This window comes from Passer domesticus, chromosome 8, assembly GCF_036417665.1.
Source record: "Passer domesticus isolate bPasDom1 chromosome 8, bPasDom1.hap1, whole genome shotgun sequence".
NCBI lineage: Eukaryota > Metazoa > Chordata > Aves > Passeriformes > Passeridae > Passer > Passer domesticus.
The window spans coordinates 46955665-46972576 of NC_087481.1; the positions used below are offsets into that span (position 1 = coordinate 46955665).

General features: G+C 46.4%; 1 protein-coding gene across 1 annotated transcript in view; it reads right to left on the reverse strand.

The window, feature by feature from the left end:
- The window catches only part of COL17A1 (collagen type XVII alpha 1 chain), a 60062-nt gene that overhangs the window by 3307 nt on the left and 39843 nt on the right, over window positions 1–16912 (reverse strand). The window contains exons 24-56 of the mRNA XM_064431224.1: window positions 16735–16797; window positions 16310–16345; window positions 16115–16168; window positions 15692–15727; window positions 15457–15492; window positions 15019–15081; window positions 14653–14688; window positions 14247–14318; window positions 13874–13900; window positions 13185–13220; window positions 12627–12662; window positions 12319–12399; window positions 11619–11654; window positions 10832–10912; window positions 9748–9801; window positions 9586–9627; window positions 8847–8909; window positions 8633–8692; window positions 8108–8134; window positions 7990–8031; window positions 7777–7833; window positions 7455–7502; window positions 6703–6816; window positions 6291–6428; window positions 5604–5687; window positions 4809–4937; window positions 3656–3745; window positions 3030–3143; window positions 2626–2778; window positions 1427–1846; window positions 1098–1238; window positions 452–514; window positions 154–225 (exon numbers count right to left, since the gene is read on the reverse strand). Coding sequence (XP_064287294.1) covers window positions 154–225; window positions 452–514; window positions 1098–1238; window positions 1427–1846; window positions 2626–2778; window positions 3030–3143; window positions 3656–3745; window positions 4809–4937; window positions 5604–5687; window positions 6291–6428; window positions 6703–6816; window positions 7455–7502; window positions 7777–7833; window positions 7990–8031; window positions 8108–8134; window positions 8633–8692; window positions 8847–8909; window positions 9586–9627; window positions 9748–9801; window positions 10832–10912; window positions 11619–11654; window positions 12319–12399; window positions 12627–12662; window positions 13185–13220; window positions 13874–13900; window positions 14247–14318; window positions 14653–14688; window positions 15019–15081; window positions 15457–15492; window positions 15692–15727; window positions 16115–16168; window positions 16310–16345; window positions 16735–16797 — 2604 coding nt within the window. The remainder of the gene's footprint in view (window positions 1–153; window positions 226–451; window positions 515–1097; window positions 1239–1426; window positions 1847–2625; window positions 2779–3029; window positions 3144–3655; window positions 3746–4808; window positions 4938–5603; window positions 5688–6290; window positions 6429–6702; window positions 6817–7454; window positions 7503–7776; window positions 7834–7989; window positions 8032–8107; window positions 8135–8632; window positions 8693–8846; window positions 8910–9585; window positions 9628–9747; window positions 9802–10831; window positions 10913–11618; window positions 11655–12318; window positions 12400–12626; window positions 12663–13184; window positions 13221–13873; window positions 13901–14246; window positions 14319–14652; window positions 14689–15018; window positions 15082–15456; window positions 15493–15691; window positions 15728–16114; window positions 16169–16309; window positions 16346–16734; window positions 16798–16912) is intronic.

Consider the following 16912-nt stretch of genomic DNA (forward strand, 5'->3'; position numbering starts at 1 on the left):
AATCAAAAGGAGAGTTAGTTGAAAAGACCATGTAAAAAGACAAAAGATCCAAACAAAAAACTGAGGCTGTGTTTTCCAGCTATTCCCAGGGATGGGATGGTGCCACTTGTGACAGTCAAACCCTGCTCTCCTGGAAATGGCAGGTGTTCCTACCTTTCTCTCCCTTCTCTCCTTTTGGTCCCCTGTGCCCTTGTCGTCCTGGTGGGCCCATCGGCCCAGGGTCACCTGAAAGAATGAGAAAACCAAGTTTGCCTTTGAGCACAAATTACCCACAGACAGGGACAGGCCACGGGAAGGGACACCAAGTCAGGACAATGTTTTGGCTGAGATCCTAAAGGTGCCACCCTCACTGTGAGAAGGTGTGACCTCGAGCAGTGCTGTGACCTCTGTGGTCACAATGCTGCTTCCTGGGCATGACAAGGCTGAAGAGGGAAAGGATGGCAAGCCTTACCTTTGGGTCCACGATAACCCCTCTCTCCCTTTTCACCGGGTGGCCCCTGGATGGCACCATGTGCTGGAGAGGGAAATGAAGGAGAGAGTGAAGGAATGGGAGAAACCACTGCCCACTCAGAAAAGCTGTGAGTCACACTGGAAGCACATTTTTCTTGGTTAGATGGGATTAGACTGACAGCAAGGTTTTAAAACAGGGTTTTGGTCCCAACAAAGTCCCAAGGATAGGTTGTGATGTCATTTTACCAGCACTGCTCTGTCAATCTCTCTGCGTGTCCTGACTGTCACTAGGGCTGGAGCTGGCCCATGTTCAGGATGGGGAATCTGAGAGCAGAGTGAGCAGCTAGCTCATGTTTCTGTACATGTGCCAGCCCAGCCATGTTAAAATGGGCCACAGAGCTTGAAAGCACAGAGGCCTTCAGGGTTTGGGATGAGTCTCCTACCAATAGTGGGAAAAACTGATGTCCTTCCTAATGATATGACTGCACCTCCCCAGTAAGCAAGGAAGAAGATGGAAAGACCATCCACCTTCAACTCTGCACCTTGACTTTTGCAGTGCGCAAAGGTGAGAAGATCAGTAGCTCTGTCAGAGGTTGGGGAGATCTAATATCCATGAGCCAGAAATGCCAAGCCAAAATGTCACTCACTTCTAAAGAAGTCCATGAGGTCTGCGGTGACATTGCCATAGGCTGCAAAGACCTTGCTGATGCCAGGAGGACCAGGAGGGCCTGGGGGACCTGCAGGTCCCTGTGCTGTGTAAGACATCAGGTCCTGGAGAATACCTCGACCTGTGGAATTAAAGATGTCATTTGAAAGGAGCTCTGGGAGAACTGTGGCTGCATGCTGAGGCAGAAGGTGTAAGGGAGATGTGTAGGCAGCAGGAAGGAGAGGGAAGTGAACAGCGTGACCGGGCACAGGGGGTTTGGAGTTGTAGGCTGGGATAGGGAGGGTCAGGATGAGCAGGCATTACACTCACTCTGCAGGCTCTCTGACACACGGAGTGCCAGCTCGTTGTAATCCAGTGAACCAGTGAAGGAGTTGCTGTAGGATCTGCTTGACCCTGCTGATCTCCTGTGTGATTCCTCCTCTGTCAGCAGCCCGTCGAAAGCCCCATCAGTGCCCATGGAGGCATCGTAAGTGCCATCGCTGCCCACTGAGGCGTGGTAAGAGGATCTGCTGCTCATGGAGCTGCCATATGAGCTGCCTGTGCCCAGTGAGCCCCCGTGGGAGCCCTCAGCACCAAGGGATCCTCCATGTAAGTGCTCAGAAGCTCGTAACCCTTGGTATGATGAAGACATAGACCCAGACACAAAGCCACTGTCTCCTTTGGGTCCTGGTGGTCCCTGTGGCCCAGGGGGTCCAGGGGGTCCTGAGATGTAGCTTCGAACTTCATCACCTACAAAATACAAGGGGAGAAGTTCAGGGACACTGGGCTTGACAGAGGTCCTGTGATAGCACCTGAATGAAGACTGGAGTGTGTCCCACCAACCATCAGTGACCCTCATCCAGTGCCATTTCTCAGGCAGCAGGCACATGTCAACCTTGAACTTCACAGATGGCAAGACACCCTCTTCCTTCCCATCTCTCCCACAATTTTGTGTGCCCAATCTTAGGAACATGCCCAATGATTTTGTAAAAGGCTGCACTCCTCAGGCAAATTTCAGCACCTCTGCCAAAAGAGCCATTCTGTGACCAGTTTGCCAAAATGAGGTGTCTTTGAAAGCCTGCCCTGGATGACTTGCCAGGATGAGCTCAGACCATTGGTGCTTCACAGCTAGCTCAGTGTTGCCTTCCAACCCCTCCATTATCCATGGCTCTGTGGGCAGTGTTTGCCAAAGAAAATGCTTTTCCCATGGTAAAACTCTGCTGGTGACCTTACTAGGGACCCATGTTCAGCACAGGCCAACTGTAACTACCCAGTGCTTGTCCCTGTTGTCTCAAGACAGACTTTGGCTGGCAGTTGGACTGAGAAGGGAAAAGCCTACAGGGTGCAGCGCACTCCTGTAGATCTGGCTGTAGAGGGAAGGTGTTGTGGTAGCCCCAGTTCAGGGAAGGCTCCTACAGGAATGTCTCAGCTGTGGCAGAGCCAGTCATCTACACAGGTGTAGGTGAAGGTACTACAAGGTAAAGCATGTCTTGGGATGTGTGCAGGAAGGATGGATGGTGTTCCCTTACTCTTCAGGTACTGGATCAGCTCACTCCTGAACTCGTCGCTGTTGGTGATGTCAGCATAGGACAGGAGGCCGGTTCCAGAGAAACCTGGTGGTCCTGGAGGGCCAGGAGGGCCAGGTGGGCCCCGGACTCCAGAAAGGGAAGAGTATCCAACATCTTGAGAGAGGGAAAGAATTATTTTCCATCAGTGAGAGGATAAGGAAATTTCACATGTCTGGGGATCTTGAAAGTTTAAAGGTTCCAACCCCAACTTCTATCCCTTTACAGACAACATTGACAAAATTCTTTTCTTTATAGTGACTTTGTTTCCAGTGGGCAGTCACATCCCTGCTAAGATAAATCTCAGCCTCAAATCCCCCCAGCATCTAAAAACACCCTGCCAGCTGTGAGAAACACAAGGGCTTTACTTTGAAGGTAGGCAGAGATGTCCTCCAGAGAGGTGCCAGGTGATCCAGGGATCCCTGGAGGTCCTGGGGGGCCTGCAGGACCAGGGGGCCCAACAACACCACTGAATTCAGAGTCTGCAAGACACAAGGGAAGAAAAGAAGTCACCCAAACAGCCACAACCCTAATGAAAGCTCCTTGGCAATACAGGTTATGCCTGATACAGGCAAGTAGAAGGTTTTTTTCTCTCCAGCACTCGTGGTGCAGACTTCTCGGTGCACCCCACTTCCCTGCATGTAGATGTCACATTGGACAGTCAGGTGATTCCAAAGAGAGTAAAGTCCTTATTTTTAAAATACACTTTTAAAGAGGCATAAGAAATGATGCCTTTATGCTGCAGAGTTTGGATACAACAAAGGGCCCCTTCATGCCCATCTCCAAGACAGCCCCACTGCTCCTCACAGGAGCATGGTGATCCAGCTGCAGCCCCCTGTGGGATGTGCAGGTGCCTGCAGTGCTGCTAAGGACAAAGGACCATCAGAGGGTTTGTGATGATAGGCCAAAAGGGAAATTCTGTGACGAAGGCTGTAAAATAAAATCCTGGGGGCACATAGAGCCCCATGGCAGGGGAGTGAAGAGGTTGGCTTACTTCTCAGGTACGCTGTCAGGTCACTGTAAGATATGCCAGGTGACCCTGGAGGCCCAGGTGGTCCAGGCAGTCCAATGCTCATCCCAGAACCTGCAAAATCAAACAGATCCATATTATCAGCATAGGGTGTTACAGTGTGAGCAGACAGGCTTGTTCACAGACAATGCAGGAGGGACTCCTGTAGAGGGGGGTGTCCCCATCAGCAGGCTGTGCCAGGAGCCAGAGCTCAAACTTTGTTCTGGACTTGTGACTTGGCCCTGACTATCCCAAGGACACCTACAGACAGGCAGTCAGAGGCTTCTATTCCTGGCAACAGTTCTGCACCTCATGAACCTGTTACATGGTGGGGGCACCCCTGGACTTGCAGCTCAGCTGCAACCCACAGGCTGATGCATGTGCTGCTCTCCCTGTGTCTGCAGCTCTAGGGCAACACTCTGCACTTTGTGATTTCTGTTAATGAAATGTCCCTGTTGACAAAAATGCAACTGTCCTGCCTGAGCCATTGGAGTGCTGCCTTTTCCTGTTGAAAATTCCCTCCATCTCAGAGGCACTCCACTAGTGACACCTGGTCTCAAAGAGCAGTTCAGAGAAACTAAGCCTGGACCAGGTGTGTTTTTAAGCAGAGATTAGGCTTGCAGCTACCAGGATTAGGCATTTTAGCACTGCTGCTGGGATACCCAAGGAGTTCTCTCTGTCAAACAGTTCTTATATGCCATATCACCCCTTTACAGACGGAATATGAAGCAGAGACTAGAAATTGTTTCAACTATCTTCTAAGAGTTTGTTGCCTGAGCTGTCTTGACACAAAGTGGGCACAGACCAACTCTTTCACAGAGAAATATATCCTGACCACAGAGATAAAGGTTAGAAAGTCACTTAAAGGTGTTGATGGGACTTCTAAGATGGCTAAGACGAAATTTTGTTCCTAAGCTCAATTTTTAACAACGAAAGGATTCATTACTAATCTGTCAGTGGTATCTTAGCTACAGAGTATCTTTGTTCTCTTCCAAGTCTCTCACAGACCCTGTGAGGAAGTCTCTGTACACAGGGGTTCACACAATTAGCACTGGAATAATTTCTACTGACTTGACAGAATGAGCTTTGTGCTGGGCCCCCAAAGGAATAGAGGGAAACACACTAATAAAACCATTACTTGACAAGTAGCTGATAAACCTCCTGGTCAGCTCATCATAATCCAGTGACAGAGACATTCCATCTCCCCCTGGCCCAGGAGGTCCCGGTGGGCCCCGAGGTCCAATGAGATACTGACGAATTTCTTCTCCTAGAAATGAAAAAAAGCATCTTTTAAGGCTGTCCAGCTGCTGCACAGACACCAGGTGTGAGGAGTTCCCAGCCTGTGAGCTGAGCCCCCTCCACCAAAGAAACCATCAAAAGCTATGGATGCAAAGCTCCTTTCCTCCCTCTTTTCTGAGTGAATTGTCCTATATATGGTGCCAGAAACATTTCTTACAAGGCTCCTATAAATAAGGGTAGGAGGAGGATGAGAATTTGGATGGCTTAAGGGACCTCCCTCTGGTCTGTTTTTTTCAGGACACCCTGGACAAATTTCTTGGGTAAAGGGAACAAAAAGCAGCTCAGCTGGAAAAGACCATGCTGAGTTTTGTGACACTTTGGAGCCATTTGGAACACAGTGCTGGCCAGCAAAATCATTACCTTCAGCGACAGCCAAATGACAACCTGGGAACTTACCTGTCAGCCCGCAGTAACAGTGTGTATAGAAAAGAATGTAGAGTTGGGGGTCCCCTGCACCTTAAGAACAACAATATAGCTAGGCTATGAGGGGAACAGTGAGAGTGGGGGAGCTGGAAAGCAGAACACCCTGAAGCAGCTGCAGGTAACTCCAGCTGCAGACTGGAGACTGGAAGGGAAAGGGAGATCTCCAGGATGCTTTACCCTCAATCCCGTGTTTCCCTTGAGGATCACTTACTTTGCAGCAAGTCCAGAAGTTCTTGGTACAAAAGGGATGTAGTGGATACTGAGCTAGAAAATGACTCATAGCGACCTGAAGAGCCTGTGGGAACAAAAAGGTTTTACATGAGCCAGTATGAGACAAAAGGTGAGGGGGGTTCAGGAAAGAACAAAGGACAGATGAATTAATTAACTGGTAGAATGGCCTTCTCATGCCCCCAGCTATCAAACACTTGCTCTCTCACACCTCCTGGTCATCTCTGGGTCATCACACACAGCTGTGTGCTCCGTGCATTTCTGGTTGAGATTCCAGGCTACTTCCAAAATCTCTGGGGATTTCATCTACTTTAGGAGGGCCCCAAGCACACAAGACAACCCCCAAATACTTGAGAACACATAGACTAAATAAAGCCATCTCTGTTTGGGGTCTTTGGGGTGTCAAAGAGTCTAACAGCAAATGTTTAATATAAGACTTTTTAAATGGCAGCAATTGCTAGTTAATCTAACCATTAAAAAAGGACAAGGCTCAGAGGACACCTCAGCTTGCAGAGTCCTGGGCCTGGACTGCTGAAGATGAATAACCTGGTTGGAGTGCCGCTATTTAAAAAGCAGCACTCTATTTCTCCTCTGGTTCTTACCTCCTAGGTGCTGCACAAGCTCAGCTGAGGGCATGACTCAGTACAGAGTTTACCAACATGGTGCTTACTTGTCATATAGCTCATGACACGGGTAGCCAGCTCTGCATAATCCAAGGTCATCCCATCTGCAGTGGTGATAAGTCCAGGTGGGCCTGGAGGGCCTGGTGGGCCTTGGGCACCAGTGAAATAATGTCTGACGTTGTCACCTACATAGAAAGCCCAAGATATGCCCACATCAATAAGAGAGAAGACTGAGCATATGCACAATTACCAGACCCTCTTCCTCCAACAAAGAACACGACAACAGAAGGACAGTCCTACAGAGGCCACAGTGGACAACAACACTTCACAGAACTCAGCAGAAATAAGCCCAGAGTAACAGGGCTGTTGTTTTTAAAAGAAGAGGGACAAGGCCTCAGGGAGTAAAAGAGAAACAGGCATGAAATTGCCGACCCACAGCAAAAATCTCATTATACTCACTCTTCAGGTAGTCAGTCACATACTGCTGAATCTCTTGAGATGAACCTCCACTTGGGCCAGGAGGACCAGGTGGCCCAGGAGGTCCTGGGGGTCCCTGAATTTGTCTGGATCCACCTACAGAAAGCATTGTAAGGAGAAGAAGTGTTTTTGGCACAGTTGCATTAGACCGAGTGATAGTAAAGTGCACTTGCATTAAGCCCTTCCTACAAGCTGGAAAAAGCTTTGGAAATTGAATATGGAGGAGCTCCCCCTCTATATTTAAACACAGTCTGAGCATGGGCTGTTTTGTAGTATAATGTCTTCAATTAATTTGGCATCTTATAATTCAGCCTGTGCAGGGCTGAGTCCAGAGACATTCCTGGCTTTGTACAGGCAGACCTGGTGGGTTTGTGCACTAGAGTACAGTGCTGTGCAGAATATAGATGGAGATCATAGAGTTCAAGCTCATTAGTCTAATATCATTGCCCTGCTGCTCCCAATCCCAGTCAGCCTGGGCAGCACCAGTCCAAGAACCTGTCCACACAGAGGCAAAACTCACTTAAAGGATTCCCAGTAAGTTGGAAAAAGAAAACTCTCAATTATTAAATTTTCTGATTTAAGGCAAGCTGTGCAAAAAGAGGTTTTGAACAGAAATCCCATCAGCATTTGGTTGGCACCCACACTGGTAAAAGTCAAAGGAGCTTTTTCAAAGCCTCCACCAGGATATCAGCATTCCCTCTTAATATCAGAGCAATGATGGTCTGGCCTCTTACCTCGAGATGCTCCTGGGATGCCAGGTGCGCCTGGGACACCCGCATCACCTGGAAAAGAGTGAGGGAGATAGACACTTGTAATAGATGTGACTGCATATTGCATACTTGGTCATGTGAAACAGTTGAGCTTCATATTGTCAAAGAAGCAACTACCCAGCCCTTGTAATGAGTGTCTTGAAAGGTCAGTTTGCTGGGAAAGAGCATAAGGAAGAGGCCACACAGCTTTCCTGAGTCTTCTGTGACCTGGTCAAGTGCCTAGTCTCAACCATGCTTGGATGTGTGAGGCCACCCCCAATAAAAGAAAGAAGATTATTAACTTTACCTTTTGGTCCAGGTGGGCCAGGTGGGCCTGGAGGTCCCTGTATGGTGACTCTTTCACCTGCCAGTTGCAGAAAGAGAGTCAGAGATTAAAAGGAATAAAGTATGTAGACAAAATCCTGGCTCCACTAAAATTTAGAATGAACAGAGCAGGATTTTGGCCCGATTACAGCCCGGGGATGATAAATTCAAATGAGGAAAGGGGGCACAGACTAACCGTGGGAGGAGAATGCTGAAAGGCCAGGATCACCCGGTTCTCCTGCATGAGACACAGAAATGAAGGAGCACTCATACACCCAGACAAGCTACCCTGAAACCTACTGACATCTCCTTACCTGTGAATCCCCGTGGACCTCGTTCTCCTGTGAACAGGGAAGCAGAGGAGCAGTGTTAGGATTTGCTTTATTCTCATCAGAAACATCTCAGCCCACACTGCAGCATATCATCTTGGTCTTCAATTTGTAGGGGAAAAATGGGTAAAGGGAGCAGTTCCACATTTTCCTGCCAGTTGATAGTTGAGCTACACTTCACAGGGCCACCCCCTTGCACTGACTTAGTTCACAGTGCATTTTTCAAAAAGGCTGTCCCCTTCAATGGCAAATCTGAAGTTCTGAATGTTCTTGAGTATAACAGGCTTGCAAAGTTGGGACTGCCTTGACACCAGTACTGGAGGCTAACAAATTTCTTTGACAAAGACTGACTTGTTTTACAGCAGACAGGAGTCCTACTTAGTGACAACTGTGCTAGCTTTCTTACAGACAGAGAAAGGCAGGAACTTCTGCTCCTAAGCCCTTCCTTCTTTTCATTATAAGGTGATGAGATCCCTCTAGCACTTTGGTGAGGCAGCACAATATACCCACCTTGGTCTCCCTTCGGGCCTGGTGGTCCTGGTGGACCTGGTGGGCCTGTCAAGAATGCTTCTGCAATTTAAACAAAGAGATTTCTTCATGACATCCAACAGAACATGAAACAAGGTTTCTCTGGCTCCACTTGGTCCTAGCCATTTATGTGCTCTCTGGAACCCCAACAGGACATTCCCAGTACCAGGTGACAGAATGAGTGGCAAGAACCTACCTGAGGTGGACATGGATGATCCTGGTCTCCCTGGTGGGCCTGGAGGTCCTGGCAATCCTTCTCCTAGACAAAAGCGACACAGAAAGGCTTCAGGAAGGATCAGCCTCAGCAGTGTAAGAAAATGAACATAAAAGCTGCTACATCTCCAACCATGGCCTTAGCTTGAGTATTTCCCAGTGTAGGCCCTTATCACTGCTTCCTTCACACATCTATCCCTGGTAGTTACTTTTCACTATCATTAGCCACTGCAGCAGAAAAGGGCAGAGAAACTCCTTTCTTTGTGGTACTGGGTGCCTATCCCATCACACACCTACTTGCTCCCTTTTCCTACTACTAAGCAGAGAGCAAGGAATGGGGCTCTGTTCCTGTCACATGTCTTCCCACACTTTCCCTGTTCAGGATGAGTTACAGGATGGGGCATGGGGATATGTTCCTCATAATAAGAAACTCCCCATGTGTCAGCAGCTGAAAGTTAAGGCTGGACAAGTAAGAAGTAAATACGGAATTGAATGCAGTGATTTCCTTTGGCAACCTGAAAACTTTGAGTGTCTTCCCAAAGAGCAAGGCTTTTACTAATTAATACTCTGGCTAGAACCCTCTGCAAAAAGCAAACGTTCTTTGTTGGGCAGCATCTTGCTGCAGTGAAATGGTGTGGGTAGAAACCCACTGTGTGTCCAGCCCTAGGCCTTGGAAAAAACCTGCCACTTTCCAGTTGGGTTTCAGAGGAACAAGCTCTTACCTGGGGGACCACGAGGTCCAGGGGGTCCCTGCACAGATTCACCTGACGACAAATGAAACAGGGGTATTAGGGAACATTTACTCAGCAAACTGCATGGCCCAGAAACGTGCCATGTTGTGACAGCATTCCTTGCTTAGGGGCTTAGCTCTGTATGTTACACACCTGGTGGCCCAGGGGGACCTGGTGGTCCTGCTCGCCCTTGTAAATCTCCCAGCACTGTGCAAAAGAAAAACACAAACAAGGGAAAATTGTTGCTATGGAGCGACTGCTGCTATGGAAACTGTCAATATATTGCTGCTAGAAGCTCTCACAATTAAAGGTGGACTAAGATGGGACCTGAGTGACCTAAGATCAAGATGAAGCAGAGGAGGGAGAGGAGAGATGTGTTTGGTTAGGACATGAAGCGAAATACAGCTCTGAGCAGGATACTGGAAACAGGGAGGAGAGTAATGGTTGTTGAAAGAGGACTCAAAGGCTAAAGAAGGAGGGAAAGAACTTCAAGGAGAGGAAAGATTCTTTAAAAGAGGTAAGTTTTGGGAGGAGAACATAACACAGACATTATTTAACAAGTAGCTGCACTGTGTTGTCTTGATTGTACTGTGTGATGTACCCCCACCTCCAAGCTGAGGCACAAACTCCAAGTTCAGTGATGCTGTGATCCAAGGTCCCTGAATGGGGAACTGGACATTACTGAAGCATGGTCTGAATCTACATGTCCCCATCTGGATGGTGATCAGGCAAGGATCATCTATAATTTTATGCCCTCTTCTACGTTGCTGCAAACTTGCAGAGGTCCCAGATCCTAGGAATAGCAACTCCAAGTGCATCACACATCTTTGTGTAATGCAAAACAGTGTTGCACAGAGCAGTTAACAGTGTTGCACTGTTTAGCAACACTTGGGATGTTGTTAAACCATTCTGTTCAGCTGCACTTATTTTCATCTTAAAATTTTAAAATTTTTATAAAATGTTAAATTTTTTAATCTTAAAATTTATTTGCTCCTGTGTGAATTTATCCTTTAATTTGAAGAGAGATTATTTCTGTTGCTTAGATTAACATGCCTTTTCAAACTGGTTCTTTTCTTACAGATGGATAGCTGGCATTGCAGACACACCACCACACACACATACTTGTTCCATGTCACATTGAGAAGAAAGAGTTAGGGGCATCTCCTGGTAGGTGTGAGCAGGGCTTGAAACTCTGACACATCTCCAGGCAAAGGAATGGAAAAGCAGGGCCACTTACTTTGAGATGCTAATGATGAGACTTCTGTTCTGATGGTTTCTATCACAGTTTCACCTGGGGATCCTTTCTCACCCCGTGGACCTTTTTCCAGGAAAAAAAAAAAAAAAAAGGCAACAGAGAAAGGGAGTTATGTAACTCAGAGAGGGTGATATTTTGTATCTACTCTGACAAGAGGTTCAGACTTTTCTTATGAGAACTGGGAGCATGAACTCAGTCCCCAGATCTGAGGAACACTGCATTCAAGTGTGGAAATTATGCCCAGTTTGCTCTAACAGGATCACAGAAAACCAGCTAAGAAAGGTTCTTAGGGGTCAGCTCTGTCCAGGCCCTTTCTAAGAGACGTCTGCCCAATTGGCAGTGCTTTCACAGTGACATTAATCCCAATTTGGCTCTAGTTTGTTCTCCTGTCTTTCAAAATGGCAGGAGGTATCCAGCTGGGCTATAACCCCTATCACAGAAAGGCAACTGCACTTGAGGAGTGCCTTAGAAATACCAGCCTACAGGAAAAATAGCATAATAAAAAACCAAAACCATTTGTAGCATCCACATTACACTGGCTCTTATCACCCTCTTACCACCCTCCTTCTTCCCCTGGGAAAAAAAAAATTAAAAAAATTCTTTGCTAGATTAATTAAACCAAATAATGCAACAAAATGAACTGAAAGGAAGAAATCTGCGAACAAAAGGCAGAGGGAATGTGCCAAGGGCTTAGAGAATTAGAAACAAAGGAAAACTAATGAATTCCTTTCTCTTAAGAAGCATAATCAAAGCTGAAGGAAAATGGTACCTTGCTGTCCAGGGAGACCAGCTGGTCCAACAGGACCTAGTTTCAAAGGAAAAAACCCAAATTTCATTAGATTTCACTGGCTGTATTTTACAACAGCAGAAAATAATCAATAGGACTTTTATAAGAACTGAGATTATATAAAAAAAGTATTTTCTACACAAATAAATGGAATTGCTATGGGGTATGAATTAATCAATGCCCCATATATTACTTGAATTTCCATCCTGTGCCAATTAAAATTGCCTCTTGGACTGAGGAAATAACCAGAATGCCACTGACCACAACAGAAAAGGAATGCAAAGGGCCTAACCCTCCTCTCACATTCCATGCTGCAAACTGAGACTGTCTCTGCCAAACCAGCTCCAGCACCAGCTCCAGGCACAGAAGTGCCATAAGAATCAGGGCTCAAGAACTCTGCTGCCTGACACCAGCATGCTGGGGGGCAGTGTCTGACAGGGACAGAGGAGTCTGAGGCCCGAGCTCATGCACAGCCAGTGTGTGTGTGTAAGATTTACAGATGTTTGAGTGGGAGTTCTGCTGCCTTGAGCTCAAAGCTGAGACTGGAAAACAAACACTTCCTAATTCCAGCAACAGTGCTGGGAAAGGGATTAGACACAAGCCTGCCTTCCTGAGCAGTGAAAGAGCTTGATTCTAGTCCCTGGATTTGACCTATCACCACTTTGTACTCATCAGTACTCACCTGGAACACCTGGAGGACCAGTGGGGCCAGGTGGGCCTGGGGGCCCTGGTGGGCCTGGCAGAGTAATTGTTGATGAACCCTCTGAAAAACAAACACATAGATTTGCACACAGACACTTACATTCACACATCCAGTGAATGTGTAAAAATCTATGCCTAAGGAATATCACATCTATGGCATATATATTTTCCCAGCACAGGGAGCCCCAGTACAGGTCTGACACACAGTCAAGATGAATTGAGGAGGTACAAAAAAACCCTAGAGAAAACTCTCCTAAATCAGAAGTGACCCCTCACAGCACTACATACCTGCACTTATGACTTTTCCTGGAGCTCCAGGTTCTCCTAGAAAAACACACGTACAAAAGTTGAGCTTTTTTGGGGGGTCAGGTAAGAGCTATAATAAGCTCAATAACATTGTACTATTAAGCATGTAGTTTCTGTTCTTTCTGCCCTTCTCTTGTCTGAGAAGTCACAGTACTAGAAGGTCAGGGGGGAAGCAAGAGAGCTGTGCTAATCCAGAGAAGCCCTCTGGTCAGCTTTCCAAGCACTGCATCTGCCAACATAGGCAATAGCTTGATTTATCGTGGCAGGCCCAGCTTTCACTGCAGTCACCAGGCATCTTATGCTCGGGGCAGAACCGGGCTTCAAAGGTTTGCTCAGAGGAGAGCTGTCATGCCAAGTCCCTCAGCAGATGTCCCCACTGCCCTCGCTGTATGCTCAGGGAAGCTTTGCCTACCGTGCTTCTTAAACCTTCCCAAAGCCACTAGATGCCACTGTTGATCCAGGGACTGGTCAGTGGAGCAGCTAATGCTTGCTAAAATGAAATCCTTAGAAAATGAGCATTTGGGAAGAAACAAAACTCACCTTTAGCCCCTGGTCGGCCTGGGTTGCCTGGAAGTCCTGATATGAGGTAGACAATTTAAAACAGTTAGTGCAAATACTGTTTGCTGTATGGTTTTCAGGTACCCCAGCTGTTTCACTTGTGGGTTTATAGAAGAAGCTCCCTACTCAAGACCCCAGCTTTCAGCATTTATAAGCAGGTCCCTGAGGACTTCATAAACCAGTGGAAGAACAGACTGAGCTGGTTGTGTCCCTGGTCCCACTGCTCCCTGGATGATGACACTGCTTCACGGATTTATTTGTAGCTTCTTCTAGGTACTGCTACCTGTCCTGAGGCTCTTCAGTGAATTCCCTGTTGAACTGTCCCCCCACAAACCAACTCTGCTTACAGATGTCACATCCTCTGTTTACATCTCTATTGCTACATCCTCTCCCTTCTGTTTCTGCTGCTGATTAGAAGGACTTTTCAGTGATGCACAGGGAACTGAAATGTTATGTTTTGGGGAAAGGCAAAATTTCAGCACTCAAAAGCCTAGTATTGCTCAAAAATCACACATCTTGCACAAAACCTGTCTCAAAGACCAAAAGAGATGTGGAAACCTTGGGATATCACTTCGGAAACCCTGAGTACCACAGGAGGAAAATTACAAGGGTTTTTTGAACCCATATCAAAGTGTGTCACTGATACATTGGAATATGGTAGAAAAGCCTACCTGGTGGTCCTTGAGGTCCTGTAAGACCTGTCAGAAAAAGGCAAAAACTCTTAAGATGTCTAAAAAATTTCATGTGGAAAAAGGATAGACAGGGAGAAAAAGATTCCATTTATGTGAAATTATAGCACACTATTCTCAAGTGGTGGAAACTGGCCTAGCAACTGGAATGCAAATCAGCTCATAGCAGCTGATGTTTGCACTGTGGGCAATTTTGGGATCATAAAGGGTCTAGATTCTTTATGTATTTTCCTTTCATCACCACCTTAAGAATACAGAGATCCTCTGCCAGACATCAAATTAAGACTGGAAATTGACAAATACATCTGTGTTCCTGACTGAGCAAAAAGCACTTTTGTTCTCTCTGTGCTTTTACCTGGCTCTCCAGCATCTCCAGTGGGTCCTGGAGGGCCTCTGGCACCTGGCATTCCCATAAGACCTGGTTCACCTAGGGATATAATCATTAATGAGACAGGAGTCACTGACATACAATCTACCAATCCATTCAAGCTTGGCTGTCCTGCAGCACTTTCTGCCTATTGTATTCTCACAGCCAAGTGGCCATCTCCAGCATCAGCGTCTGGGAGGGGAACATTAATGACAGAAGAGTTCTGTAGAGAGGTAACTCTGTCTCAAGTTTACAGCTGCTCCATTATATGTCTCAGTTTCATGTTTCCATTCCAGAACACGAATCTGCTGCCATCTTTCTCCCACCCCTTTTACAAATCAACTCCTACCAAATCAGAAAGTACCTGCACTTCTGCCTCAAAGAAAGCCCTTACCTCTTTCACCTGGCTGTCCATCACGACCAGCTTGTCCTGTCCAAAGAAAGAGACTGTCAGAGACTTCTGAAACAGTACCACAGTTATTTTCTCTTCCTCCAAAGTGAGCACAGCCCTAACCCTAAGAGTGGCTCTTCATCACACTGCATCTGAAAGAAACCTTGGCTGCAGTTACTGAAGGTCCAGGAAGCATTCATTCAAAACTTAACTGTAGGGCATTTTTTCTGAGTGTACAGACTAATCACAGCTGTCTAAAGGAAAGACCCAGGATCACAACAAGCATGATTCCACTCCCGTGTTGTTTCTTTGTCTGTGCTCACAGAAACACAAAATCTGGGTGGCAATGACATTGCCACTGGTACCCACCTGCAGGTCCTTTAGCCCCTGGCTCTCCAGGAGGTCCAGGTATTCCTCTTGAGCCTTGTTCACCTGTAGCAAAATAGCACGAAAATGAATCAAACAACTCTTGGACAATTCTGTCAGCAATATTTGCTGCTTTGCAACTGAAAACCAGCATTGACAGGATGCTCAGGCCTCATGATTCACAACTGCCCCCAGGCATTAGAAGTGCTCAAGTGATGTGAATAATGGGCATGTGAGGGAGGATTTTCCTAAAGCTAAATACAAAGATTGTTACCAAGATTACTGGAATTAATAATGGGATCTATTTGTTTATCATTTTGGTGCAAAAATAAAACTCCTATAACCAGTAACATCATTATAGTGTTTCAGAAAGCCAACTGGGATTGGCTGGGCTGTACTTTTATTAGGCTGGCTGTTACTCCAGTATTTCAATCCACTGACCTGTCATTCCACGAGAACCCTTCTCACCCTGATCACCTGTGGTAGAAAAAAGGGACACATTCTGTGAGATTCCTTCATTGTAAAATGCTTCCATCAGAGAAAATAAAGTCTGCTTTCTGACAGGAGCACAGAAGAAAAAGCCAAAGATGGATAAGGGTAAAACCCATGGACAGTATCCATATCTAAAGGAATCTAAAGAAAATAACCACAAAAGATACCTAATTGGTCAACATACCTTTGGGTCCAGGGGGTCCACTGGCTCCTTTTTCACCTGAAAGAGATATGGGTGATTGAATAACAGTAGTAACAAATAATAAGGGAAAGGCATTTAATTCATCAAGGGAAATCATAATGGAAATAGAGATTCTGTGTTAACAGACAAACTCAAACTGGAAATTCTTTTCATTTATTGCAGCTCCATCCACCCAACTGTTTTTCCTCTTAGATTGCTATATTATTTCTTTATCTCCTGCACTTCTCAGTATTTGATAGCAATCACTGGCTAAGTTTTGGGTTGCCTCCCTTTTCTTCAGTCTTATGCTTTTCTTTGCCCATAGAATCAAAATGTGACATGGTCAGACCATGTCTGCTGCTCAGAGCAGTGCTAGAAAAGCACTTGAGGTAGTGCTGCTTTAATTGCCAGGGGGAAGAGAGTTACCTTTAGCACCTGGGAGTCCTGCTTCACCTCTAAATCCTTGTAGGCCAGGAGGACCTGCAGAAAAATGAGATGGGGGTTTTCATTCATCCCACTCATCACAATGCACCACCGAAGCAGAAAATCTATGAGAAGCTGTCACTCTGTTTTTGTTCTGCCCAGTCTCTAGATGACACAGCAAAGGAATACAGCACTCACCTGGAGGACCTTGTGGGCCTGGAGAACCCATCAGACCTGTAAGGAACACGGATTTTCATTTAGTAGCACCACAATTAGAAAATGATCAAATTGCTTTCAGTTTGCCCAACAGCATCCAGAACCCAACAGGTATTTAGTGGATTGGAATTTCCCCAGCCAGAAGAATTTGTATTACTGGCACCCTCAAAACCAGGACAACAAATTTAGAGAACTTAGTCCTTGTGACATTGAGGAAATGTTTTCCACTTCAGTAAAGTAAAGAGACCCAAGCCATCCATCTTGGCTGAGATGCTGGGATATGTGCTTCAGACCATTAGTTCACTATTCTGGTTACTGCAGAGCAACACAAGTGAAATGGGACAGCTGGGCCACCCATTTACTCCTAAACTCTCTGCTAGGTGTTCTCTCTCCACCTTCACATTTACCTTTTAGGCCAGTAGAACCTGGGGGTCCAGGAGGCCCTGGAGGACCTGGCTCACCAATAGCACCTGCAAAATAAGAGCATGAATAGACATGGTAGAATACAGACATGATCCCATTTTCCTGTTATTCCATCTATGGTTATTTTTGTCTGGCAAGCGTCATGAATAATCTGCTCATCAC